The 27,883-nt window shown below is 32.8% G+C and overlaps 1 protein-coding gene and 1 pseudogene across 3 annotated transcripts in view; one reads left to right on the top strand and one right to left on the bottom strand.

Moving 5' to 3' along the window:
* The window catches only part of CADM2 (cell adhesion molecule 2), a 249,668-nt gene that overhangs the window by 165,358 nt on the left and 56,427 nt on the right, over positions 1-27,883 (top strand). For 2 of the 3 annotated variants that reach the window (XM_019626379.1, XM_019626378.1), the window contains exon 7: positions 9,344-9,463. The exons of the other annotated variant lie outside the window; for it this stretch is intronic. In XM_019626379.1, the coding sequence (XP_019481924.1) occupies positions 9,344-9,463 (120 nt within the window). The remainder of the gene's footprint in view (positions 1-9,343; positions 9,464-27,883) is intronic. 3 annotated transcript variants of the gene reach the window in all.
* Positions 3,201-9,002, bottom strand: LOC109372868 (nuclease-sensitive element-binding protein 1 pseudogene; annotated as a pseudogene).

The raw sequence follows: 27,883 nt of genomic DNA, 5'->3' as shown, positions 1-27,883 counted from the left end.
AGTATGTGAAGCCAGTGGAACCTATCAGAGGGATGAAAAGGGGTTTATTCAAATCTAATTTTTAAAAGGATTCTTTTTATGAAGCGGATGAGGTTACCATATGACACTCGAGGCGGAGGGATGCACTGATGAGTTGAGGCCTTGTCAACCTGGCAGTTGTCATTTAAGTAAGGGCCTTGGTGCTGTTCTCTGTTCTTATGCTATAATTCAAATAGGCTGCTACATGTGGCTGGGCATAATGGGAACAGATAAACATCCTTCTCTGCACAGACAAAAAAAGCAAATATAGTAAACTTTTTCTCTTGCAGTTGCTTCCAGGGGCAGTGCAATTACCAGTAGAATGGTTAAGGGTGCCCTATTATTTTTAAGGCTAGGAAATGTGAATGACTTCTATCAAAAAGACACTTCTTACCTTAATACTTCTAATATACGTCGAGTTCTGACCCTCCTGTATCTCCGTTAATAATCCTTGGTTTGGATTCACTCTTGATTACCTTGAAACCACCCTGGGGAGTTATTGACATAAAGCAGAAAGGAAGCAGACATATAGAGTCAAGACTAAATGGTATTTTTTTTTCCTATTGAACACTAGTCCTTGGAGAGAAACAAGTGCTTACGCTTCTGGGACTCTTTAGACTTAATTTTGCTTCAAAAATCCATTTTGAATGGGGCAGAATGCCATTTTTAAAAAGAGAAACTGCCACGAAACAAAACAGGTTGACAGGTTAGAAATTATTGCACAGTGCATTTGTAGAGAACAGAACATACCTTTAACCTGAAAAGCTCGTTATTGGAAAAAAGGTGCTGTACCACTCTACAATTTATTGTATGCAGTGCTTGTTGGACCTGCTTTCATTTTGACAAGGTTATACAGGATCTGTTGTGCTCTAATAAGCTCCAGTAACAAAATGTGGTTGCATTTTTTTTAAATCCTTTCATTAGGATGTGAAAAAAAAGGGGGCACTATTATTTTGAATTGGATGTTATGATTTAAAGCACTAATATTTTTAAATCATTGGAAAACTGCATTCACAGTATAATATTCTTTAGTATGCTGCATTTAAAAAAATAATAATTTTTTTTTACCTGAGGTCTCTTGGCAGGGATTCCTAAAAAATACCTCATGCATGGTAAACAGAGGAGAGGGAAGCAATTGTTGCCGAGATTAACTATGTGTAAGGCTCAGTTACTGATTCATGTTATTAAAAATGATACTATTCCCTATCTACTGACATCATTGTCATTACCACTAGGAGGAATATTATTTATAAATCCCCAGTCAAATTCAAAAATTCAGATATAGAGCTAGGTACCCTGAGAAGCACAGAAGTATACCATGGCGCCTGTGCTCTGTTATCTTATCATTTTGTTGGTTCATGGGGGAAAAAAATACAAGTAATGCATGTTAAGTGCCAAGTGAATGTTATAGCTTCCCAGTTTTCAACTGCTGATTTCATGAAGAGCTTTGATGTGTAGTCTGTGTATGGTGAGCTTTATTATTAATAAGACTTAGAACAGTAGAGTGTATGAATTGATTATGTAAATTAGAGACAAATTTTAAATGTTACTGTACCATCATGCATTTTGTAATGTTTTCCCACTGAAGGAGGGAGAGAGAGATGTGCTGCTAGCGAGAGGCACCTAACTCTGGGTATGGTGTGCCCATAGTATTGTGTCATGAATGGAAGCATCATTGTCATAGGGAACGGGGGGTGTGGGGGAGACGGGTATTGGTACAATGTGAGGGAAGCAGTAGATAAGCTCAGAAAGCATAATGAGTACTCAGAGAGAAGGGAAATCCATAGGGATTTAGTTGGTCAAGGATGTCTTCACAGAGCAGGTGAGAATCTGGCTGAAACTTGAGAGTAGCATTTTACTAGGTACATCAAGAAAGGGAGGCTATTCTAAGGTGGGGATTAGGTGACACCGAGGGGTGTGTCCCAAATTTGTCCCAAAGCAGTGATATTTTAATAATCAAAGACGTGTTGAATCATAAAGACTGCACTTACAGTTTGTTTGAGAGAGATACACAAATATCATGTTGGTGTAATATATAATAAGCACGTTCATGGGTGTGTGCAGAGTGCTCAAAAGTACATTGAAGGAAGCCATCAGCTCTTTGTAGTATTGCGGGATGCTTTACAAATGAGATCATATTTAAACTGGAATTGAAGGACAGACAAGAAAGATAAAACTAATGTTGTGAAACAGGATGTGGCTCTGAGAACATGGTAGCAATGACAGCAGGGATATTATACTTGCGTCTATTTCTTGGGGAAAGCCCTTGTGTCAAGGTCAGATGTCTTCAGCTTCTTTGTTCATGTGAATGTGGCATTATGAGAAATAAAGATAAAAAGCCAGCACATATGTTCTGAGGAACTATCGCCCCTGGTTGTTCCAGAACTTTAACATTGTGGTGCCCCAAAACAATGGTGGGTGCAGTTTGGAGTTCATATCAAGAGTCATGCAGGTTGAGCAGCAGAGATGATAGACTAATAAATTCATCATAACAAAGTTTAGCCATGGTCCTTGGACCTGGATTTTCATTTCCTGATTGAACTACTTTGTTGTATGAGCTAAAACTGTGCTTCTTCAAATGCTTAGGTTCTTATAGAAGTAACCCACATTATTTATATTGCATTTATTTGTAACCCAACATTCACTCACGTGAATGACTTTTGCAACCTTCTTAGACTTTGTATGCAGTAATATACAATTGTGCAATTGACTAGATTTGGGGTTCATATATATATATATATATATGAACCCCAAATCTAGTCAACAATATATATATATATTATTTAAGACCTTTATTAACAGGTGTTCGCAGTTTGTTGACTTTTTTGAAAAAATCAAGTGGTAAGATTTTATTACAAATTAAAAATGAAGTTCTTAAAAATCTCAGCTAACCAATATGAAACAATTTAAAAACTTTTAAAGGTGTATTGAGAAAAAAACAGGCTTCTCTTTAAAATTAAAAACCATGTTTGTCATTACCAAAAGGAGATGTCTTTAGGTAAAAATAATACATACCCCATGCTGCACAGATAATGCAGATAGTTATAGTTATCTGGTCAATGGGCAAAAAGCAAGTGTTTTTAGCTCCAATCTTTTGTTAATTTCTTATTGCTGGAATTTCATATTCGTTTCTTCTTCTTGGATAACTAAACCTGATGATGGTAGAGATGGGAAACTGACATTTACTCAGCCCCACCCTGCTTGGTCTCAGGAGCAGATGAATTCTCAGCTGGTAGATGGGTCACTTGAGTCTCTTTGCTATCTAGTGGTTCAGGGGTTTCTGGGTGTCTGTGTTAGTAATTGAGTCACGGCAGTACCAACGTTGAGGTGGCTGCTGACATTGGGTCTCATCTCCTTGATTTTTATCTTCTTCATTACTGTCCTCTCTAGGCTGTCTTTGGCAAGGAGGGCCCCTGCGGAATCATGGTCTATAGCCCCACACATTAGTTAAACTAAGTTAAGCTAAGTATAGCTAAGTTAAGCAAAGGGAAATTTCATGGGGTGATTTAAAGAGCTCACAGGGATAACCAGATGCTGAGACAGGGCAGGAAACAGGGCAGAAACTGGGTTTCAGGTAGCGAGAAATATGGGTACTTTCTTTAGGTCACCATAGTGGGAGTGAATCTGTGATCAGCTTTTCCAGACATTTTCCAATCTTGATTGACCATATGTCATCAGAATGCATCCAGTAAGAAAAGGGTTGTTCTTCAACACAGTATTGTAATGGTTAGGAAGAACAGGAAATGGATAACAAACATAATAAATATCCTCTCTATAGGGACGTGGGATGGTCATTTGAAATAAGAGTGGAAAATTTGTGTCATCAATTTCCAAATGGAGATTAAGTTCTCTGACATTCTGTCACATGAAAAAAAAACTTTTATTTCTTACATTTCTCACAGAAACAAAACAAGATGAACTCTTCTTAGGTAGGCCATCATAACTTTGCTCTTTTCTTTAACAATTAGTTCAGTGTTTAAACTAAAGGGGAAAAAAATGCAGTCTTGCCTGAAGAGAGGAATTTTTGTTTGTTTTGCTTTTTACCGTATCCACTAAATATAGTACCATACCTGGAAGATATAAATAAAAATTTCAGTATCACCTACAATAAGTAACCTCCTTGGAAATCTTGCTTGCTTATTTTTTTATATTCTTGTCTCCTTAAAACTTTTTGCATATAAAAAATGGAGGTTGTCGTTGTTGCTTTTTAACTTTACCATGCCCACAACCGTAGTCTCAGGAGAGTCATCCCAATGCTGAGACCATGCTTTCTCGGAAAGTCAGCCTCTACTAAGTTTGGGCTGTAAGGTGAGAGCAAGACCATCCTGCCATCCACCTGCAGAGGCCCATGACTGTTCATATGATTGAATACTGAGTATTGTCTCGCCGGCCTACCTTGTTCTCCTGCACGCTGGTTGTCAGCACCCTCCATCACTTCTCCCTGCTCAGGGGGGGTTGGAATCCTGTGGTCGGCGCCTGTAGGGCCTCCGCATATACTGAGGTGGGAACCGTCGCCTGCGGTAGGGACGGTGCTGTTGGACCTGGCCTTCAGGAGCACTCTCGGATCCCTTATTCTTTTCCCCACCCTCACTGTTCTGGTAATTCTGCGAGTAATTGCGTGGAGGAATCCTGAGACATGCATAGCGTCTATCACGGTCACGGGCTGCTGCGTGTTGACTGCCTTGCAGTGGAACTGCACCAGGGCCTGTGACATTCGCTGCCTCTGCTCCCTTTTCTCCTTCAACAACATCCACCTCCACAGTCTGTCCATCGCCTACACTGCGAAGGTGCTTCCTGGGGTTCTTCTTCTCTAGGGCAGTCTGGTGTACCAACCCTCTTCCCTGGTGCCATTCCTGTTGAGGAAACCATATCTATTTCTTACATTGGACCATTTGACTGTTCCCAAAACCTTCCTTGCGATGACCTTCTTGTCCCTACCAGCAGTCGCCACTGATGTAAGGCCGCTCAGCCGTGGCTCCCTGTGCTGCTGTGGGTGGTTCAGGGCTTGGTGTCTGCAGCGCTGAAGAATGGGGCGCCGGAGGCTGCTGGGCCTCAGCCTCACTGCTCACCAGTGAGCAGCTCACTGCTCACGGTGATGGTGACTCTGGCCAGCTACCGCAGCAGTGGGGCTGCTCAGGGCTCTGGGGTCCGCTCTCCGCTGCTGCTACTGATCGAACTCTATCCGCTATGTATTTTATCAATTACCTATTTTTTATTCTTTATGTCTTAATGTCTAAAAAAATATATAATACAGTTAATTTCTCTTGCAAATTATAGATGCGGAACTTCTTTGTAACCACTTTTTTTTTTTTTTGGTCAGGCACATTTAATAGTATTTGATTCAATTAACACACTCTCCAAGGAAAATGAAAATTGGAGCCCATCATTTGTATTGTAAAAATCAGAGATGAACTACCATGAAGTTAATTGATGGACCTATTAGATAGTTATCATTTCTGAATTTTAATATTTGTAGTTTATACATTACATGCCATTAATTTCTCTATTTTTATTTCTAGTTATCTCAGTGTCCATGTTCAAATATTCTTTAATCATAGGATGTTAACATGTGAGGCATATATTAAGAACTAAAATTGACAAGTCATATTCAGCAAATTATTAATATGACTACACATTATCTTGATTTATGAATAGAATTAGTAAATTGATGTTGACCTAGGATTTAGTTATTTTTATTATGCATGTGTGCATCTGTATAATTCTTCGGCATATAAATTTGTGCATTTGGCTTCTTAGGAAAGATAAAAATGGATGTCTTGGAGAAAAATGATGTGCATTTTCTATACTACACTATACTATATTCGATTGAGTATTCTTTGTATTGACAGCATAATTGTTTTTAAAATGTACAGGATTCTACATATATCAAAAATGAGGCAAGTGATTAGTTCTAGTGTATCCAATTTTATATTTTCTTACAAAAATGTAGCTCCATTTTTATAATCAATGTCTAAATAAAAAGCCAAAAGTAAATGCACAGAACCAGGACCAATTACTAACAATTACTAATTGCTAAATGTTGCCACTTGCTTGTAGGAGTGAAAACCAGAGACATAGGTGTTTGGAATTAGGAAGACAAGACAGTGTTGTAAATTTTGCTTTGAGAAAAGTTATACTAGGACGCTAAAATGAATGATCTTGAGATGGAAGTGTTGGAGATATCTCTTCATTATACTAATTAAATAAAATATTCTCTCTGTAATATAGCATATGTAACACATATAACATATATGTATACACACATACACAATTCTATATGTAATTTTAGAAACAAAGAAATTCTATCTCAAAGTTATCTCATCTGTTAAATGGGGATATTAACAGACAACTCATAAATTTGTTGTGATCATTCACCACTGATCACAAAGGATTTGTTTAGTGAGCCCTCCTGGCCTTTTTCCCTTTCTCTGAAAGTTTCAAATTAGGTGAAAATGGATAAAGTTCATAAAGAGACATGGAGGACATGAATCTCAGGAAAGGCTCACACTGCTTTCAAAGTAGCAGAATGTGTGGGCAAAGATTTATTTTTTTACCAAGGAAATTTGTTGAGGGAAGAAGTTGTAGGTTGTGGTCTTGAAAATGTATTCTTTATAAAATAGCAATTGCCTGTCTATATTGAAGACAGAGAAGGTATTGACTAGGTATTTCAACTTCTGCTAATTCATAATAGAGTTGAAATAAGTTCATGAATATCAATGTACTGTAAAAAGAACGGAATGAAGAAGTCCTAAATTTTTTTGAAAAATTAAAAATGTTTAAAATATTTTAGAACACATAGATGAAATAAAGTTAGCAGTGATTACAAACATGTAACAATGACTGGGAAAGATTTCTTAGCAGGTCATTTTCTTGATCCAGTTGCCATATTGGCCAAGGTGCTTCGCATCAAATTGCTTTCAGCCAATTTGTTTTGAGGCACATACGAAGTCAAAAGGGGAGGGTGAGAGAGGATGGTGAGCAGACAAGCAGGAGCCAGACTGTGAGTCAGTAATAATTTGTAGTATCATCTCATCTATCTGGACACTGAAAAGTACTCAAGGGCTCTTCTCTTAAAGTAGATTAACAATTATGAAAATGATTTGTTTTTGGTTTTTTTTTTCATTTTTGGAAAATTAGCCTAGGAAAAAGCATGCATTTCATGCATTTTTCACAATTATAGGAAATAAGAATGTTATTTGGTATATACAAAAATGCTCAAAGTACCTGATAATATATACAAACTCCAAAACAAATCAAGAATTATTACCCATTTCATTGATATGGAATAAGGAAAAATGATCCATATCACGGCTTTTTATGGCTACACTAAAAACAAAACAAAATAAAAAACCAATACTTGTTATTTGTATTCCAATTCTGAAGAATCACATGATTTTGAAAGGCTGCTTTTCAGATCCAGTAGACTCATTCTAACCCATTGTCTGATAGCAAATAACCTAATATTTGTATACTCTGTAAAAGGTTTGGTAATATTATGTCATTTACATTGAGTGTTAAAGGACTAATATTATTGTGTGTTCTTATATTTGATATCCTGGAAGACATGTCCCTTTGCATTAATTAAATAAATATATTTTGAGATCCTAAGGAACAAATGATTTTGCTAACAGATGAAGAATGTATTATTTTCTATTTTAGATACTTTTGAAAATGACAAGTTCACATTTTTTAAAAAGTTATAAAACATGTTTCATTTACATCCAGCCTGCAAACTATTTAGGGAAGCTTACCATGAAAATAAGAAGGTATTATAAAAATTAGCAAACGAGGGGTGTATATACACATATACATAATATTCATGCATTTATAATGTTGTTAAAGTCAGTTCTACTTTGTGATCATGATTATTGCACTCCAGGCAATAGCCATTTTCCCTAGAGATTCATGTAGCACCCTTGAATTTTCAGTTTTCTTAATTTGACCAGCCAGAAAGCATTTTCCCTTTTGAAAGACAGGTGTAAACATCAATACCGGAGATAAGAGAGTGATCTCGTGCTGTGTCTCCCGCGTTGAGAATTCAGCAGATTCAAGTCTGAGGATCGAGTCAGGCTATTTACCAGAAGCAAAGAACTAGAAAATTTTGGTGTGTCTCAAAGGCTTTAACTGAGAGAATGACAGGAAACCTTTTAATAGTAAAATAATCTGTCAAACACTCTGAATATACTGGGGCTGTGTGGGAAACATGTAAAATCAAACCCCGGCTCAGTAATTACAGGTAATTTGTGAACTGTTTCTAATTTCCTCACTGTGTAAATTATATGCCTATCCACTTGAGACAAGATTTGACTCTCTGAGGATCGTATTGAAGTTCTCACAGCTTGACACTGGCTGTATTGTTTCAGTGTTCTCTACACTGCTCTTCAAATTCTCAGCGTGTTTTGCGTGAAAGGAAGGAAGATTTTGGTGTTAAACTCTAAGCAATTCTTTCTGTTTATTATGGTCTCTGTATTTGAATCCACTGTTAACTTTTGGCAACTTTTACTAATTATGGACTAGGGGATGAATGTTATGGTTCAAGGCTACATTTAATAACCTCTCCAAGGTATGCTAAATAAGTCATAAACCTTTCAGAATATTGGGTTTCACGCTAGTTGACTCAATACTTGTTAAAGACTCCTAGGTACTGCAAAATTGTTAGAAGGCGTTACCAGCTAATCAGGGTAAGATCAAAAGACTCTAAGCTGTATATTAACATCATTTGTGAACAAAGGAAAAGCAAAATAATAATAATAATAATAATAATAATAATATAATAACGATTGGCTTCTTTTTTTGTTTGTTTCTAAAGATTGCTCTCATCCTATTACCTATCATTATGTTTTCTTAAAAGAAAAAAATGAGGAAGCATTTAACACACATATACTCATCCATCGTTAACATTTCTTTAATCTTATATGGTGGTGTTACTTGTGTTTATTTCTGTGTGTTGTTTCTTTGTTTACTTCGTTGACAAAGCATGTCATTTTTCGTTTTACCTATCTGTATTTTGCTACTGCATGTCAAACTTTTAAATGACTCAGTGAACAAATAAATTCTTGTCATTTTAAATTTCACTCTAAATGTTGTGAACAATAAGTTTATTCTCAATCATGGCTCCAAGTTTTTGTGCTGTGTGGAAGCATGAAAAAGCAGTGAACAAAAAATGACAAGAACTGTGTGGCACAGCCAGCTTTGTACCTGATAATCTGTTTAAGCTTGTTAAAGTTAAATAAGATATATGTATTTATAATTTGAATCATTTGTGTTTCTCTTTTGTTTGCATGATATGATTTTGTTTTATATTTTGTTTTTTTCCACTCACCAGATGTTCCCAACACTTTGCTTCCCACTACTATCATCCCCTCCCTTACCACTGCAACAGTCACAACCTCTGTAGCCATAACAACCAGCCCAACCACATCTGCATCAACCAGCAGCATAAGAGGTACAGTATGCTTCTTTGTTATGGCCTGGAAAACACATTAAATGGAGCTTTTAAAGGGATTTTTTTAAAGGGTAGAAAAAAATTGAGATCCAATTTTACTTAATTATAAGAAGTAATGAAGTCACTTAAATCACTGTCAGTTAGGGTTATTGAAGTGGAATATGAGACAAGGTGGTAAATTTTATATTTTAGTGTCACTTGTGACTATTATGAAACTATTCCAGAATATAGGTTAAAAATAGTTGGAGTGCTACAACATTAAGGAAATGTAAAATATGAACATGGGACACTGTGTTTTTGTCTTACCTTGTAAGTGCAAACAAAGAACTAAGATGTTCAAGGATACAGAGATAGCGTTTGCTTTACTAAGATCATAGTTTAATATTAATGACTTGCTATTCCTCAGCAACCAGATTAAAATACCTATAGTGTTAAATTTGTTCTAAAATTGACATAATCCATGGGGCCATTTATAAACTATATAAAAACATAGAACTTTAATTTTCAGCATGTTATCCTAAAGTGATTTGCTGAGTGGATCTACTTAATTCTACGAACAGAATGTTCTAAAAGCAAATGTTCTAGATTTCTCCAGGATGATAGAAATTGATATTTCACTCCATAAGTAATTTCTGATATCAGTTTATAAAAAAACATTTTTGCCTCAAGGACAGTGACCTTAAAGAAATGGAAATAATCCTTAAGGGCAAAAAAAATAACTATGTTATGGTTCAGGAATATAAAAAAGCATCCCTGAGCAGTTATTAAGTGGTTAGTAAATAATGAAAAAATAAAAAGAGTTTTTTGAGTGCATTTTTAAAAAACACATTTTAAACTTTATTTCTGTATAAACAATGTTCAGAGATAATTTGTCCTATTTAAGTCTGTCTTTTTCTACTTCTTATAACTGTTTTGTGTCATGTTGGCTATACTAATATGTGTTAAACTTAACAATTTTAACTTGAAATTACAAGGACTTTATATTTATATATATAATTTNTTTTATATATATATATATATATATATATATATATATATATATATATATATAATTGAAATTGTACCAAGGATCAACTTAGAGTTATTTTCCTTAACTTGTAAAGATTGTTCAATTAGACTGTTTTTCTTGGAATTTTTATTAATTCCCAATATTATGTTGAGCTCTTAGCTTTTATTTAACAGTTATAGTGTTTTTCTCTTGTCCCCCAAATTATTACAATATCTGATAATTGCTAATTTTTAATCATATCAGCTATATTACACAATGTACAAGATTGAAAGCTAAAATTTAGTGTAAGTAACAATAAAAGTTTCTCAAAAATACCTAGATTTATTTTAGGATTAGTAAACAAATTGTATTTGAGCTTAATCTACATGTGAGAAAGTTTACAGATCTTTCTCCAAGACATTTTATGTAAAGATGGGACAAAAGTAATAAAGATGAAGAAAACAGTAAATAATGCTTTGAGATATTATATGAAATGAAAAATATCTAAAGTTCTACTTTATTTTAATTTATTATTTTTCATAGAATTTTATAAACAGTAATTCAAATAAAATGTAATTATTATATAATAACAAAATTTTGATGATAATGTTAAGTTCTGATCGTGCAAACAAATCACTTTACTAAAAATGGGGGGAGACATATTGATTTAAAATTTTATTTTAAAGACCTATTTATAGCCTACTAATTGATTATTCTTTCCTCCTTCAACAAATATTGAGTACCTACTATATATGTGGAACTATGTCAGGCCTTAAAAATATAGAAATTAAAGGTATTGTACCTAAACTAGCTAGCAATTAAATTAATGCGTTTCCTCTCAAAATAAGAGAAGAATGTTTTATTTCAAGGTGAAGTATTTAACAACATTCTTTTGTATTTCTTCACATGCATCTTAAGTAATTTCTTACCTATTGCATTTTATCCAGCCTTTTAAAATGAAATCAATTTTCTACTTTTTCAAGTAAATTTACTTTTTTATAGGTTTCCTAAGATGTTTTGTGAGCTTTACACTATGGACTTTTAAAATGTTAAAATAATTAATATTTCTCTCAAAGGAACACATAAGCAAACCTCAAAGAAACACACACACACACACACACACACACACACACACAATATAGAGTATCCTCATTTTTTACTTAACAGTTGAAATATAATATTTTTCAAATGGCACCAAGATATGTAGTAAGAAAAATGTATTTTGTAAGTTAGTCAATCCATAGTGTCTGTTTTATATAACAAAAATAGTAGCACTGACATTAAATGTCAGTCCTTTTTTTCCTCTTTTCTTCAACAATCGAGGGCTGAAGAAAGTCACAAAGCTCACCTACATGATTAATGTTCTAGTTCATAATTGAGGGAGTGAGGAATTCGGTCAGTACATATACATTGTTAGGAATTTTATACTTTGTACTTTTTAAGTTGCTATATGCTGTTCCCTTAATTGTGCATTACCTATTAAATCAGAGCTTTCAGATGCAATTATATTTTAATTGGAATTCATGTATTTATAAACTAGTGAAAGGTTTTAAAATTATGGTTTAAAGATATAATAAAAATATGTTTGCTAAGAAAATATGAGAACTAAAAAGAACTAAATATTTTCAGCTTGCAGATTTTTTTTGTTTACTAGTTTCATCACTCTCTCTCATTCAAAAACCTGAAGTAAACTACTAAACTTGATTTTATTAGGTTTAAATGCCATTTCCTCAAATTTTATAAACTGTAACATTTATCTATTTAATAAATGACCACAAATGAATCACTGTTCATATCTCCATTGACACTGTTTCACCACTACTATTATTTCTGAGTTTTCCATCCTAATATATGATGAATATCCTATCTAAAATAAATTTAAAGAATCACAGATGTGGCTATATTAAAATCAAAATGAAATAGAACAAAAGAAATTACTCAAATTGTCAGTCATAACCTTGAGAATTTACACATCTCTTAAGTTTGTACATGAGATACACCCCTATTTGGAGGGATATATGGAAGAAAAATTAGCAATTGTAGTATTTTGTTACAAGTGAAGTGTTAAAACACAGAGAAGAGAGCAAACTTGAGTGATCATGGAAAGATGGAGACTAGTGAGACCTGGAGACTTCTTCGATGTGAGTTTTGGTTTATCTGTTTCCATGGTCTTTGGTCTTGGACAGTGAACCAAATTCAGCCTCAGCATTTTCATCAGGAAAATGAGAAATGCTTAATAGAAGCCCTCAATTCCCAGGCTGTCTTGAGAACTGGATAATATATGGAATTCAGGAAACATAATCAGCACTCAGTATACAACAGGATTGTTGCTCAGTTCTTTTTAGTAAAACAAATGTGTTAAGATGTAGTTGCATTATACAATTAATGAAATGGTATATTCTTTTTCCTAAAGTAATTATAGTTTTAATCCTTCAAAATTCTTTGGTGTTAGTGTATTGATCACTTTTTTTTTATTTCAAACCAATTTTGAATTAATTACATGAAAAAATAAGATAAAAATTGTATAAAGCATTTGGCACTTATCTATCATCTTTCCTTGAATATAACAGTTTATAAACTCTCCATGTTATAGTATTCTTGATTTATATCATATATCTAAAATCTGAACATTTTAAAGATCTCTTAATTTTTTTTCTCATTACACAAGACCATTGCAACAACACATTTTAATTTATGCTTTTGGAAATTGCAGTATTTTAAGTGGCCTGATTAACCCTATCATTCAAAAGATTCTCTCTCTCTCTCTCTCTCTCTCTCTCTCTCTCTCTCTCTNTCTCTCTCTCTCTCTCTCTCTCTCTCTCTCTCTCTCTCTCTCATAAATGTTAGTGTAGTTTTTTTTTTATTTTAGGTCAATGTGATAAATTTTAATGAGTTAAATATGATCATTTGCAAAACAGTTCCAAATTTCCAAATGACCTAATGTGATTTCTAGTATTAATATTACCTTAGCATGGTGTGTTTAATTTGAAAATACTTTCTATTTTTATCATATCATGTAATTTTAATTTTATAATAATTATGTCATAATCTAGGAACCTTTAGTTGTACCCTCATTTTACAAGTTATATAAAGGTATTGAAAATTCAGGAAACATGTATAAGACACAGTGACATATGTCATTGATATGTCTATTTATCATAATTTTAAAAATTAGAATTAAAAACTGAATTTTTTATACTTATCAAAACAGAAGAACTCCTAAACTCCTTATTTGCTATCTGTTTCTACCTCTGTAAGACTCTCAATATGCTAACAGTAATAGATACGAAGAGAAGATATATCTGATATACTCCCTTTCCTAAAACTAAGAGTACTTCATGCATTTCAATATATTAGATAGGGGAAAAAATCCTAGAAGTGATGATGAAATTGTTTATGCAATCTATTAAAAATCCAAATGAAGTATTGGTTCAAATACAGATCTGATTTACATCAGGCTTTCAAATGATAAAATAACTTTATATTAATAAAATTACATTATTTGTCTCGTAATCTTTGCCAATGTATTGGTTATAATGAGGTTAATTGCGGTGGGAGCTTATTCAGAATGGCACTGCTAAACAAAAACGAAGAGCTTTTATTTATTTATTTATTTATTTATTTATTTATTTATTTATTTATTTATTTATTTATTTATTTATTAAAATCTACCATTATCAAACTGCCTACAACCAGGGTAATAATGACGATCCTCTCAAAATTTGGATACAGGTGCTCTTGTGTTGTTTCATGTTATCGATAGTGATGCTCTCGGTTAGGAATGCCTGAGGCACTAGCCCGGGCCGTATTACTGGTAGGATCCACACAGACATTGCCTCCACCCAGGGCTAACGTCAGGGCTGGACCAGCCGTTGTGGCTTTTGTGATCACCGGATGCACCATCAGTAAGAAACCATCAAGAAACATTAATGAACAAAATTTATTACCCACAAGTCCTGGAGGGCCACACAGTGAGGTCACAGGTAGAAAGAGAGAGCACCCACAGACCTGGGACTCTGTCTTTATTGGGGCCGGAGGGTGGGGTGTCTGTGTTTTGTGGGTTCACTTTTTATTGCCAGATTTAAAACGAAACAGCAAGAGCAAGAATTAAGGCGTTGGAAGGGAGAAGGAAGTGACTCAGAGCAATCAGTTATCTAGGTTACCCAGGGCTTTCTTAAAGAGGCAACTTCACAGGTCGGGGAGCATAGTTATTTATCTCGTTGTTTTACTGGTAAAGTATCATACTGCCAGCAATGTTTATTCAACATGGATATCTTTTGAAATGGATGGGTTGGCAATCAAACGCTTAACATCAAGCACCTATGCTACAGGTACTCAATTCTTCACAATTAAGTTACATACCAATTTTGCTGCTTATATTTAAAAATGTAATATTAAATGAAATATTTAAAATCATTCATATAGAATAAGATGAATTTTAGTATATATCTAGCGTGAATATACTTTTAGTCTAGAATTATAGACCCATAATTTTTAGCCCATATGCTGCCATTGTATTTAAATCATGTGAATCATATAACTTAATTATTTGAATTTAAATGAACTTAGGGAGCTGTTTGACCATTAGTATAATTCCAAAATTTGCTGTTTGAAAGACATTAATAAATAACTACTTTCTTTCTCTAAAGATTTTTGAAGCTTAGTGACTTGCAAAAAACCATATATGAAAAGTGAAGCTATATCAAATGAAAATAAAAGTTGCTGAAGTATTTACTTTGTGTGAGCATAGAGAAATTGAGATGAATTTTAAAAATTCTACTCACATTTAACAAGGGCATTTTTAATGAATTACAATCGCCTAAAATGTTGATTATTAAAGTAGTTTATGCACAGTTTCCTTTATTTTAATTATTATTTTATTTCTCTGGCTTCAAAACACAATAAGCTAAAGTAAAATAAACACAAAATGTATATATGTGCATTTCAAACCACTGTCTAAAATGCCTAATTAATTTCAGTTAAAAACAATAATGATCTGGCCTGTACTTCTGTTCTCTATTTCCTTCATGTCAAAAGAAACTCATCTATCTTTATTTTATTTTTATTTGGTTTTATTAATGTATCCTCTTGTTCCCTTTTGAAATAGACACTTTAAAAAATAGAATACAAAGAGATAAAGAAACATTTATCAGAACAAAAGAAAAAAAAAGCCAACACTGAGAAAGAATGAATGGAGCAAAATAATTATAGCTCTGAGTTAGTCACTATAAAAACACTCAAACAGGGCATTTGCAATTGTAAAATATATCATCTTGATGCAGTTAAATCCCAAAGTGTGCAAATCAAGAAGTTCTTTATGAGCTTATATTATGAGTGTTTAGCAATTTAAAATGTTTCTGGTTTTATTGGTGGTAATAAAACACAATTTGCATGGTGTTGTAAGATTTTAAAAAATTAAGTGTCAGTATGTTTTTGTTTTTGTTTTTATTTTTTTCACTTGACAAAAATCAAGTAATAATTCAGTCTCCAGATGGCCTGTATAAAGAGACCTGCTTATCTGCCAAAAGACGGGTTTCCACATTTAGGTTCTAAGGGTAGCTCAGTTTCCTTTAGTCTTTTAAAAAAAAACAACAACAATAATTATTATATAAAGCTGACTCAGTTTTAAAATTAAATATGTGAAACATAGTTCATAATGAAAATAAGATACTAAAAATGCTTCTTACTTAGAAAGAGCAAGCAACACATATGCTCTGCAGTTGGAGGCACTTTCAACCTTATTTACAAGTACCGTATTGTTAATGCTGAAGGTAGTGACCACATACTGGACATGGGTGGGAATACAGACGGGAGCATTTCTGGTCTTTTAGTCAGCCACAGACCCACGCATTTGAATAATGACAATGTTTCTGATTAGGGTACTCTAAGATAGTACAGAATGCTAAAGTTGTTCTTTCTTTTCTAGTAGATCTTATTTGGAATAGAAATATATATCACTTGCTTTATATAACCATTTCCAAAACTAAATAGAGTGCTTGCCTCTGTCTTGTATGAAGTTAAACTCTGGAAAAGTTTGCAAGTCTTCAAATATTTGCCCATTTCTTTACGGCATTTGGGAAATATTTAAGGAAAACTGGTATTTGTATTTTTTTTCCAATACCACCTATCATGGGAAACACAACATTTTTGCTCCATCCTATTTTCTAAGGGCACTCTTGTGGCTTGTGCAATTTAAAACATCAAACGTTTTTAAGAGCTTCATTTTAAGCTTGTTTATTTCTTTGGCTTAGATCAATTTTACAAGAAACCTTTGTTCTATTAGTTTACATTTCTTTTAAGTAAATAGTCTGCTAATATTGTTTTTACTTCTATAAATATAAGAGTGTCTTTATTGATTTTATGATAATAATCCTAGATTTACTATAATCAAAATACATACATTTCCTGCAAAATAACCTCCAAGAAGGAAAAGAAAATGTACCCTAGTAGACTGTGACATTTTCTTTAGTTCATCTTCATATAATATGCATATACATATAAATATTAAATTAAAAATGTGCCATAATTATAATACCCCAGAAATACCTCATCATTTATAAAATATCAAGACTGAAATATTAAGACACCCATTATTAGGATGATAACCTGTTTTATATTTTTAAAACTTGGCCTACATATATAAATAAATGTATTTCTAGAACATCTTGAAAATTATTTTAAAAATCATTAATAAACTAAACTTGTATCTTTCTTACTAACCAACAAATTAAATTTATGAGCTGTGCCTTTAAAGCTGAAAAGATTGCCGGCACTGCTCTTGCTTCTTTTGACACTCTACATGAAAAATACAGTTAATGACCCCCTATGTTAGCTTGGTGAAACACCGAATTGATACTAATTATACCAACTTTGGGATAGAAGGTGACCTTGACTTCAGCTGGAACTTTCTTCCAGGACAATAAATAACAGCAAATGCCACAAAGCAAGATTCCTGAGAAGGAAGGATCTAATAATCTACTAACTTTGGGGAGTTCATGGACTTGCAATAAGTGTTGGATAATTGCAATATTTTAAAACATCTCTTGCTTCAATAATACAGTAGTTAATTATTTCTCTAGCTTTCAAATACTCCCCCTTTTGCTTTCTGTGCTCATTTAAATTAGCATATGGCCAGAAAATTGTAAGCTACTTGATGCAAAGGGTGTTGTATGAGGTGATTGCAAGGTAAGGTGACAGATTTTTTCAAATGACTTTTTATATATGTACCGTATATCCCCATATATAAGACACACTCCGTTTCGAAAAATTTGAGCTCTAAAAACTGGATGCATCTTATACAGTGGTTGTAGGTTTTTTTACTTGCATTTCCTGCTTTTTTTTTTTTGAGCATGTTTTTTGCGCTCATACAACCACTGTATAAGACACACCCAGTTTTTAGACCCCAAATTTTTTGAAAAAGGGTGCATCTTATACATCAGGAAATACTGTATATAATATTTGTGCAATTTTAGTATCAGAACTGCTTATACTGAAGCTGCAATAACATTGACTCTTAAGTAAAGATATGTCTTTATTAAATGATTAAGAAAAATGACTAAGAAAAAGCCATTGTCCCAGTAGGACATAGGTTTAAACTACTGCAAAACCAATGATTTGTAGCAGTTTACCAGTTAAATATGAGAATTCAACAGAGTTAAAAAAGAGTCAATAAAGTTACTATAAATGCTATCAGGTGAATAAGAACAGGAATTAAACTTTCTTCACTAATATTGTTTAAAGAATTACATAAGTATAAAGGGAATTTTGTTCAAAGTGTTCAGTATAATAAATGGAAATACCTAATTTAAGTCCAATTATTTTTCATTTTAGAAGAATAGATAAACTCAAATATTCCCAGGGCTATTTTATTAAACCCACTAGTAAGCAAAGAATGCTAACTAATGAGTATTTAAATACAGAAGGAGAAAGCAACTTTGAATTAACATGAGAAGTTGGATTAGATTCATTGAGAAACTTTTTTTAGAGAAGTTTATATAAAAATTAAAGTGGTCTTAATGCATTTTTTTTCTTCTTCCTTGAAGTCATGTTCTTTCAATATTGATTATAAACTTTTTTTTCTACTTTAGATAAAGTGCTACTCAGATATCAGCACAAACTGATGGTGGTCTCGAAATGGTATAGCTAAAGTGTTTATTAAAAATCTCATCAAGAGGAGCTTTTCACAGAAGTCTGGGCAGAGTTTGAGGAACTCATAAAGCAATGGAGATGCAGGAAAGAGAACTCTCAATAGCAAGGTGCTTTTCAGCAGTGGCTCTGAAAGGCCAAAAGGAGTGAACAGGACTTCCTAGTCTGAGAACTGGAGGCAGAAAAGGTGTAGGATGAAAAGAGCAGTAGTCAAAGAAGGACATGTCAGCCAGTGTCCGAACCTCAATGGGGTGGGAAGATTGGGGGGGTGGGGAGGGGTCAATATTGGACCTCTTTTTTCTCTTGCTTTCTAGTAACTTTCCATTAACTGAATCCCACTGAAAATCAGAGGTTAAAGAATCTGGGTGAAGCAAGTGCAGAGAAGTCAGCCTCGCAGAGCACAGAGAAAAGCAAAAAAAGATGGAGGATGGATTTGGGGACCTAAAGGAAAATGAACAGCAGAGACACAAGTATTAAGAATGTCATCCTGTTTTGTTTAAAAGAATTCATCTAATTTTATTACTCAGGGTGAATTGATGTCAGATTTTGTTTTAGTTTTGCATTTCTCTCATTAATATACATATTACAAGTCTTTAATAGAAAACTAGTAAAGGAGCTAAGAAAGGTGGTAAACAGCAGCCCTCTCAATTCACTTTAATATGTAATTTCCCTCTCCAGGGTACAATTAAAAAGAGACAAACACTCTAGATGGTAGAGGGCAGATTGTGAAGCTTTATAGGGCTGGCTTTGTTATTATATACAAAAAACAAACAAAAACCTTTAAAAATCTATTTTTTTATTAGTTTCAGGTGTACAAAACAATGTAATAGTTAGACATTTCACCCCTCACAAAGTGATAACCCTCTTCCCCCAATCTATTGCTCCTCTGACATCGTATATAACTGTTATAGTTCCATTGACTCTATTTCCTATACTATTCTCCATATCCTGTGAATATATATATGTATATATATACATACATATACATATATATACATATATATATATACATATATATATATATATATATATATATATATATATATATAAAAAATTATAGTTGACATTCAGTAGTACTCAGCTTCAGCTTCAGGTGTAAAGCACAGTGTTCAAACATCTACACCATCCATGAAATGGTCTCCCTAATAAGACAAGTGTCCATTGGATACCTTACAAAATCTTTACAACATTATTGATTATATTCCCCAAATTGTCTTTCATATCCCCATGGCAATACTGTAGTTATCAATTTGTGCTTTCTAATCCCCTCCCCTTCTCTCTCATCCCCACCCCCCAAAAAAAGAAAAAAATAAAATATCTGTTTTTATCTTTTAAAGATTCACTTTCTAAGAGATAATGATTTTGAATCTTAGTGTGAGGAATACTCATCTAATTAATTGAGTAGTGAGAGATTTCTCATTTGAAATAGTCTCAATTCTACTTGTATGGATGCAAACTATTTTATTTGAATTAATGCTTTGAAAATCTTGGTTGCAAGGGAGAAAAAAAGCTCTAAAAATAATCTAGCCACAAGTTAATAATAAACTAATATGATATGTCTTATTAATTTTCTATTAAAGGAATTGTAGTGTCATATAGACAAATAATTTTCAGTCTTGAGATAATAGCTTTTCAGAAAAGAAAATCATTTTCTTGAGAGAATATTTGAGAAACTGCAATAATAGTCTTTAATATATAACATGATATATCTGCCTTTGTTGTTTTTAAAGTGTGTGTATATTCTTAATTCAGTAAAGTTGGCAGATAGGAAACATCTAAAATAAAACCAATTCAGCTTGTTTTCAGTCTGAAGTATACCTGTTTACCTATGGCACCATTTGTGGTTTGTATCCCTGGGCACTTTACCACTGACAGGCCAGGAAGTTTTGTTCATAGTGGAATTTTAGAATAGTTTTTAAAAAGCATAACATATTTCTAGGTACCCTGTCCTGTAGTTTGCTGGAAATTGAGCACTGTGTCCCAAAATGCCATTTCAGGGAACTAAAAACAGACCCTCACATACTTTTCTGTTAGTCAAATGAGAAGGAAGAGCTAATAGTTGCTTCATTTCACTACTTCATATCGATATTCCTAATTTCTCTAATCAATAATTGGCAGTATAGCAATATAGAATTTTTCGTGATAATATATCAATCTGGGATTTTTAAAGTATTTTTAAAAGATGTAGTATTTACTAAAATATAAAAATAGTATACAGCACATTCTCAGTGTATAGTTATTGTATCACTAGGCTAACAAAAACTATCATGTGGGGACTCAGCATGAAATAGTGAAAGTACTTGTTGTGGGGGTAGGATATTTTGGTGTCATCCTGCTTTGACCTCTGGACATATGATCTCAGGCAAGACAATTTATCCTTCCGTACTCCAGTTGGCTATGGGAAATGCCAATGTGTTTCTCAGCTCTTGAATTCTATAAAACATGACCTGCATATCTGCATCCTTTACTAGGGTTTAGGGACTAGTGTAGTTTCTGGTATTTTTCAATCAGAGCTGGTAGATAACATCTCTTTGCCATTTAAAATGATTTGACTATTTTTCTTAACATAGTTCCACACTTCCAGCTCATTTATGTTTGACTGTTCTGAAAAACTAAGAGATTAAAAATGAATTATTAGACTCTGACCACAATATTTGGCCTTTTGGTCACTGTCTTCCAGCCATATTCCCCGTTCTAAATTAAATTAAAATGGTTATAGAAAAATAAAATGGTGAAGAGAATAGCTTCTGGACTCATATCACCTGGGCTCTTTTTTCTACTTTGCCACACGTAAGTTTTGTGACCTTCCTTAAGCTCTCTGTGCCTCAGTTTCCTGATTTAAAAAGTGTAAATAGTAATAATAATGTCAACCTCCAAATATAGTTTTTAAAATGAAACATAGTTATACATCTAACTTGCTTAAAAACAAGGCCTTGCTCACAGTACTCAATGTGTTGGGTTTTATAATAATTATTAACAATTTTTCAATCATCAAAACAATATAGCATAAAAATGACTATTCTTTTGTGAATATCAGTGAGATTAACTGGCAGTTTATAGGTGAAGGCAACAATATATGGAAGACAGACTAAAATCATGTAATTCCTCTTTGAAATGTATAACTTAAGGATTTGTCATATGATTTAAAGTGAGTAGGATAAAACAAAAAGTCTTACTCAAATTTCTAATTATTTAGTTGAATCAGATCAATTATTGAATAAGTCAGAAACATAATTCTTAAACAAAAGTAATCTATTTTATTACTAATTTTCCTCACCAAATATTAACAGGCTTTTAAAAGGTTTCCAGTAGCAGAAATATCTAGTTTGGATTCCAGATGCCTGATATGTAACTTGTACTTTAAGCTCTCGTTTCCCCATCTTTAAAATGGTTATATTAATTCACTAATAGTTATTCTAAGCATCAAACCAAGTATTGATTCAAATTTTCCACCATTGTCATAATATGGATGATTTTCTAAATATGGAGGAGCTATTATCATAAAATATGTTGAAACTATACCATTAATCTTGTATTTAAATTTGAGCTTGTTAATATCAAATGATACCATTTTTATGTTAAAATAGTATCATTATCATTAATGAGTGCAACTTAATATTCATCTTTGATATATTGACCTAATGAAGTAACTTACTCAGCTTAAAACAATCAATTACTAAATTCAGTTGATTAAAATAGTATATTTAAATTCCAGTAAATTAAAGAATTCTATGAAATGTTTGGGAAATTATCTAAACACATTTAAGATTTGGCAGACTTATCTTTCATTGATTTGTTATATTTCAAAATGTCTTAGCATCCTACTAATCTTGTTTCTATATTTCTCATTTTAAACAAGTTCATCACAGATAGTTTAAAAAAGCAAAATAAAGGAAAAGATTGATCTTTATCCTATACTATTGAGATAAAATGTTACATTTTAGAAATATTATTCTAGAGATTTTATTTTAAATATAAATATATATACTGTTTATACAAAAAGTTGTCAATGTGAAATACCATTTGTATTTTCTTTATCACTTTTCTATCATGATTATCTCACTAAGTCAATGATGATAATTCCACATCTGTTTTGATGTCATCTTGAGTTTAAATGATTTTCAAATATGGAAGGACTAATAAAAAGGAGTCGTTTTCTTTCTCCAAATTTATAAGAATTGTAATTACATAATTTTTTTGCATTTATTCAGCATCAATTTAAATACAGTGAAACATAGTTAAATATGTATAAGTATATGGTCCCAAGTGTGTATTCAAAATAAAATATAGAAAAACAACAATCTGTAAAACAATTGGACATAAACAATTCTCCAAGACAATTAAGAGATCCAATGAACATTGAGGTAAAATAGTGTTTTAATTATTTATTCAGTGGAATAATTTAATCAAAAGTCCATATTTTTATATGATCTAAATATCTCAATAAATAATCTTCTACCTAATATTATGTATATCATTTAACTTAACACTTGACTCTTTTTTTCTTTTTAAGATTTTATTGGGGAATTGGAGGAGGGGAACAGACAAGTTGCTGTCCTTTTGTTCTTCAGTCTAGTAGTGGAGGACGTAGTTTCACTGGCCCCTGTTGGTATTATCATTGCACTCTTCCCAGGTGAGGCAGATTGGTCACTGGATGGTTGCTCATGCTGGCTGCTGGCCACTCACGGTAGCTTATGGGAGCCTGCTGCAGCTTCACTGCAGCCTACGTGTTGCTGGTGAATCACAGCAGCCCAGCTCCAGGTGGAGCTGTTGATCACTATCTTAGCTGTAGAGGACAGCAGGCACAGGCCCTAATATGGGATCCGAACCTGGGCCCTGCTGCTCAGAACTGGCATCCCAAGCTAGCTCTTAACCAATGCACCTCTCTGCTGAACCAACACTTGACTCTTAAGTAACACTTATGATAACATAATAATATATTTATCCCATGCAAGGTTTATTTGCCACAATATCCCTGAATGATTTTTACATTTATTTTAGAAATTTTTAAAAATAGCAGAATCATAGAATGATAGAAGCAACCTTCATAGTAATGTAGACTAACTTTCCCCCCATTTTCTAGATGAGGAAATTGAATCCCAGAAAAGATTTATGACCATACATTATTTGAAGCCATAACCAGGCCTAAAACAATATTATTTTTTTAATTCTTTTTTTATTTATTTATTACTCTCAGGTGTACAAAACAATGTAGTAGTTATACATTTCACCCCTCACAAAGTGATAACCCCTCTCCCCTAATCATTGTCCCTCTAATGTTGTATATATCTATTACAATTCCATTGACTCTATTCCCTATACTATATCCCGTGACTATATATATATATATATATATATATATATATATATATATATATATATATATATTTGTTATACAATATTATTCAGCTTCAGCTGCAGGTGTACAATGCAGTGATCAAGCCTCTACTCCATCCATGAAGCAGTTTCCCTAACAAGACATGTGACCATCTGACACCCTACAAAATATTTATAACATTATTGGTTATATTCCCCAAACTGTCTCATGTCCCTGTGGCCATATTGTAGTTACCAATTTATGCTGTCTAATCCCTCCTCCTTCTCCCTCATCCCCACCCCCTCCCAACTAGCAACTGCCAGTTTGTCCTCTGTGTCTCTGAGACTATTTCTGTTTACTTTGCTCGTTCATTCAGTTCTTTAGATTCCACATATAAGTGAGATCAAATGGTATTAGTCTTTCTCCAATTGATTTATTTCACTTAGCATAATATTCTCTAGGTCCATCCATATTGTTGCAAATGGTAAGATTTCATTTTCCTATATAGCTGAGTAATACTCCATTGTATAAATGTACCACAGTTTCTTAATCCAGTTGAATCATTTTTTTTCTTCCACAATGATGCATAATAGGTATTATTTTCCTATATACAGTGACATGGTTGACAATTTCTAATTGTATATATAGTCTAAATAACATGATTAGGAAGAGAAAATAGAGGAAAGACAGATTTTTCAATAATAAAATATTATGAGATCTTATTCATCTGAATTAGGGGAAATAATTATTTGAGAATTTAGTCTTTAAAGCTATGCCTCTAAGAATAATTGATTATTAAACTTGTAAGAGCCTTTCCAGGTTAGAAGTTTTCACTTGTACGTTTTACTGATGACCACACAGCTAGTTTCAAAATTAGAACTGAAAATCATGAACACATAATTATATTTACTACACTGTGCTTCCTTTCAAGTAGTGCAATGGTTCATTTAGAAAATCAAATAATAAACAATACGTCAACTGTAAATAGTTTTGTTAAAACACCTATATATGTGCAGAGGTCTTGCTAATATTCTTTTAGGAATATGTAGATAACAGACTCAATCTGGCTGAAACTTTATTGTTCTGAAATATCCTGAGAAACTTTATGAGTCTCCTTCATAAAATTTGTCAAATACATTTTATACATTATTTTCTATGCATTCCTACCCCAACCTGGTGGGAAGCTCATTTTTAAATCTGAAAAATTATTGGGATTAGTTATTTTACTGGCTTTCCCTAAACATCTAGATTTAACAATTTATTAGCTAAGTCTTACAACAAGATAAAGTATTCTTAGGTACAATACCTCTAAAAATCTATCCCTTACACTCCTTGATTATTTTTACTATTATGAATAACTTTCTCTACTACCCCATTCATCCTATCTCTGAAAGCCTCATCTTATCATCAGAAGTGCTAAGTGATACATCGGTCAGTATAGAGCTATCATTGTTTTGTCTTCCTACCATAAATTACTTTTCTAGAGTCTATCCAAGGTCAAGGCTGTAACTTTCTTCTCTTCATGCAGTGTGGCTTTAAAATGAGTGTTCTTTTTAAAATACTCCTGAAAGTTTAGGTGTTCAAAAATTAAAGGAAATCACATTAAAAGTTTGGTCTATGAGACACAAAGAAGATAAAGCAACCTAAACATAGTTGCTTGAGTAAAGAATTAATTTAAGCCTCCAGAATGAACTCGCAGTGAAAGCTTATTGTGTTATTTGCATAACTAAAACTAAATTTTAGTATTGGACCCATTAAATTTAACAGCATCTCCTTGATTATTTATCCATAATCTATAAACTGAAGGTCATAACTATGAATTCAGAAGCTGTTTGAAAATTGTGAAGTACTACAAATATATGTTTCTCATCACTGTTCTATTACTTTGAACCCTTTTCTCAAAGTGCTATGGGCTAGGAATCATTTTTTTTTAATGGAGAAAAGAAAAAACATTACTATTCTAAGAAAACCTCAAATAAAAAATAATTTCTTTTTTAAAAAGCATTATTTTTAAATTCAGTCAATTGAACTTTTACCCCACTAATACTTGATTAATATTTAAGTAATTTACGTAGTATTGCAGTTGTGATATAATACTGTAAAAATGAGAAAAGGGATGTTTTCACATTCCTTAAACAATGCATTTTTAGCTTTTTCGCTTTTCATGCACTTTTTAGGGGACTCTTCTTTCCTTTAGCAGATGAGATCAACATGGCATCTTGGAAAGCAAGAGAGCTTTGAAGTGTGTCTTAGGGACAGAACTTAAAAATAGTCACCAAATGTCATGGTCTGGTCCTCATTTTAGTTAGTAGGAAAGTGAATATATCAGTCGGTCCAGAAATCAGGCCCTCAGAAAACATAAATATATAATTCATCATCCACTTACCCTGTAAATATTTATTTGAACCTTTATTTTGTACGAGGCATTCAGTATGACAAGTAGCAAGGCCCATCTTCCATTGAGAAATACAACAACAAAATGGAGAGAAAAGGAGTTTTCTTAATAGAGTGACCCCACCAGATATGAACAGTTTTAGCATAATTAAAATAAGAAATGGGATTAGAGAAGCATAAGTGCATAGTTCTTGGATGTAGCATGTACATTTTTCATTTCTGTTTTGAAAAACTTCTTTTTTCATACTGTGGTAAAACAAATAAAATCATGGCTTAGATTTTATTATTTCTTCAGCTAATTTTCTAAATTTTGACACTTTTATGACACTTCCTGCAGGTGCAGTTTTATTCTCTCTGCAAACCTGGGGAATAAAACTTTCCTACTTCCTTTAATATTGTTTTTATCTACAAGATATATATCTGCAAACACCACTAGGAATTGAATACGTAAAAGATGAAGGGGAGAAAAGCATGTGCAAAGCAACGGTATACAAAGAAAGCATTGCACATTCAGCTTGGCTAAAATTAAACATAAAAGAATGCTATAGTGAAAAATCAATATTTATGTATTCATCTGTGCATTTGTTGATTCAATAAGCAGTTATTCTATAGAGGGAGCAAATTATAAGAAATTTGGCAGGACACACATAAAAGTTTAGAGTTTATTCAAGCAGTAGTGAGAAATGATTAAGTAAAATGATTGAAAGTTTAGATTAGGCTTTGAAAAATCACTCTGAACTAGCATGATGGATGAAAGGTTGAGAAAGTCAGGAACAGCAGGAAGCTTTGACGATACCCAGGTAATAATTGATGAGGACTTGAAGGAGGTCAGTGGGCAAAGGCATAGAGAAGAGAGAATGGTTCCAGGGATGTGGGAAAGTAAAATCAACAGGTTTTGTAAGTGATTAGGTATAAGGTTTTAGTTTAAAGACTGAGCAATACCAAAGAATGCCTCCCAGGATTTTACCTTGGTTTCCAGGGTGTTTGGTGCACTTTATCAGAATAAAGAATGTGATAGGTAGGAATTTTAGTAGGAAGAGTGATATGTTCCATTTTATACATGTAGAGTTTGAAATACCTTTGCAACAACAAAATGAAGATGTTTCTTAACTAGGACATAGAATATATTATCTAGGATAGAAATACAGATTTTTGACTAACATTTCTATAGATGAAGGATAAACCATAGAGAAGAAACACAAATTTAATAGAATGTATAAATTAAGAAGATAAAGATACCAAAGTTTATACTCTGGAAATTTTTTTTTAAACCATCTAAGGGTCATGTTGAGGGATGCAAAGTTGCAAAGCTATGTCCAGAGTGGTGAGATGACAGCCAAGAAAAAGAGGTGTCAGATGAGTTTAGGATGGGAAATTTTTAGGAATTACAGGAAGGTCACTAGTGCCAAATGGCTCAGAGAGGCCAAGTGTGAAATGTGTGAAAAGTATGTGACGTTTACACTAAAAGTATTTGATAAATTCAGAAAATCATTTTTAATAAAATGATAGAATAAACATCAGGTTGTAGGACTTCAGAAGTGAATGGGAGATACAAAGTAGTAGAAAAAGTTAGTGA

This window comes from Hipposideros armiger, unplaced genomic scaffold (genome assembly GCF_001890085.2).
Source record: "Hipposideros armiger isolate ML-2016 unplaced genomic scaffold, ASM189008v1 scaffold_670, whole genome shotgun sequence".
NCBI classification, from domain to species: Eukaryota; Metazoa; Chordata; class Mammalia; order Chiroptera; family Hipposideridae; genus Hipposideros; species Hipposideros armiger.
This window is presented reverse-complemented; position numbering and strand designations above follow the sequence as displayed.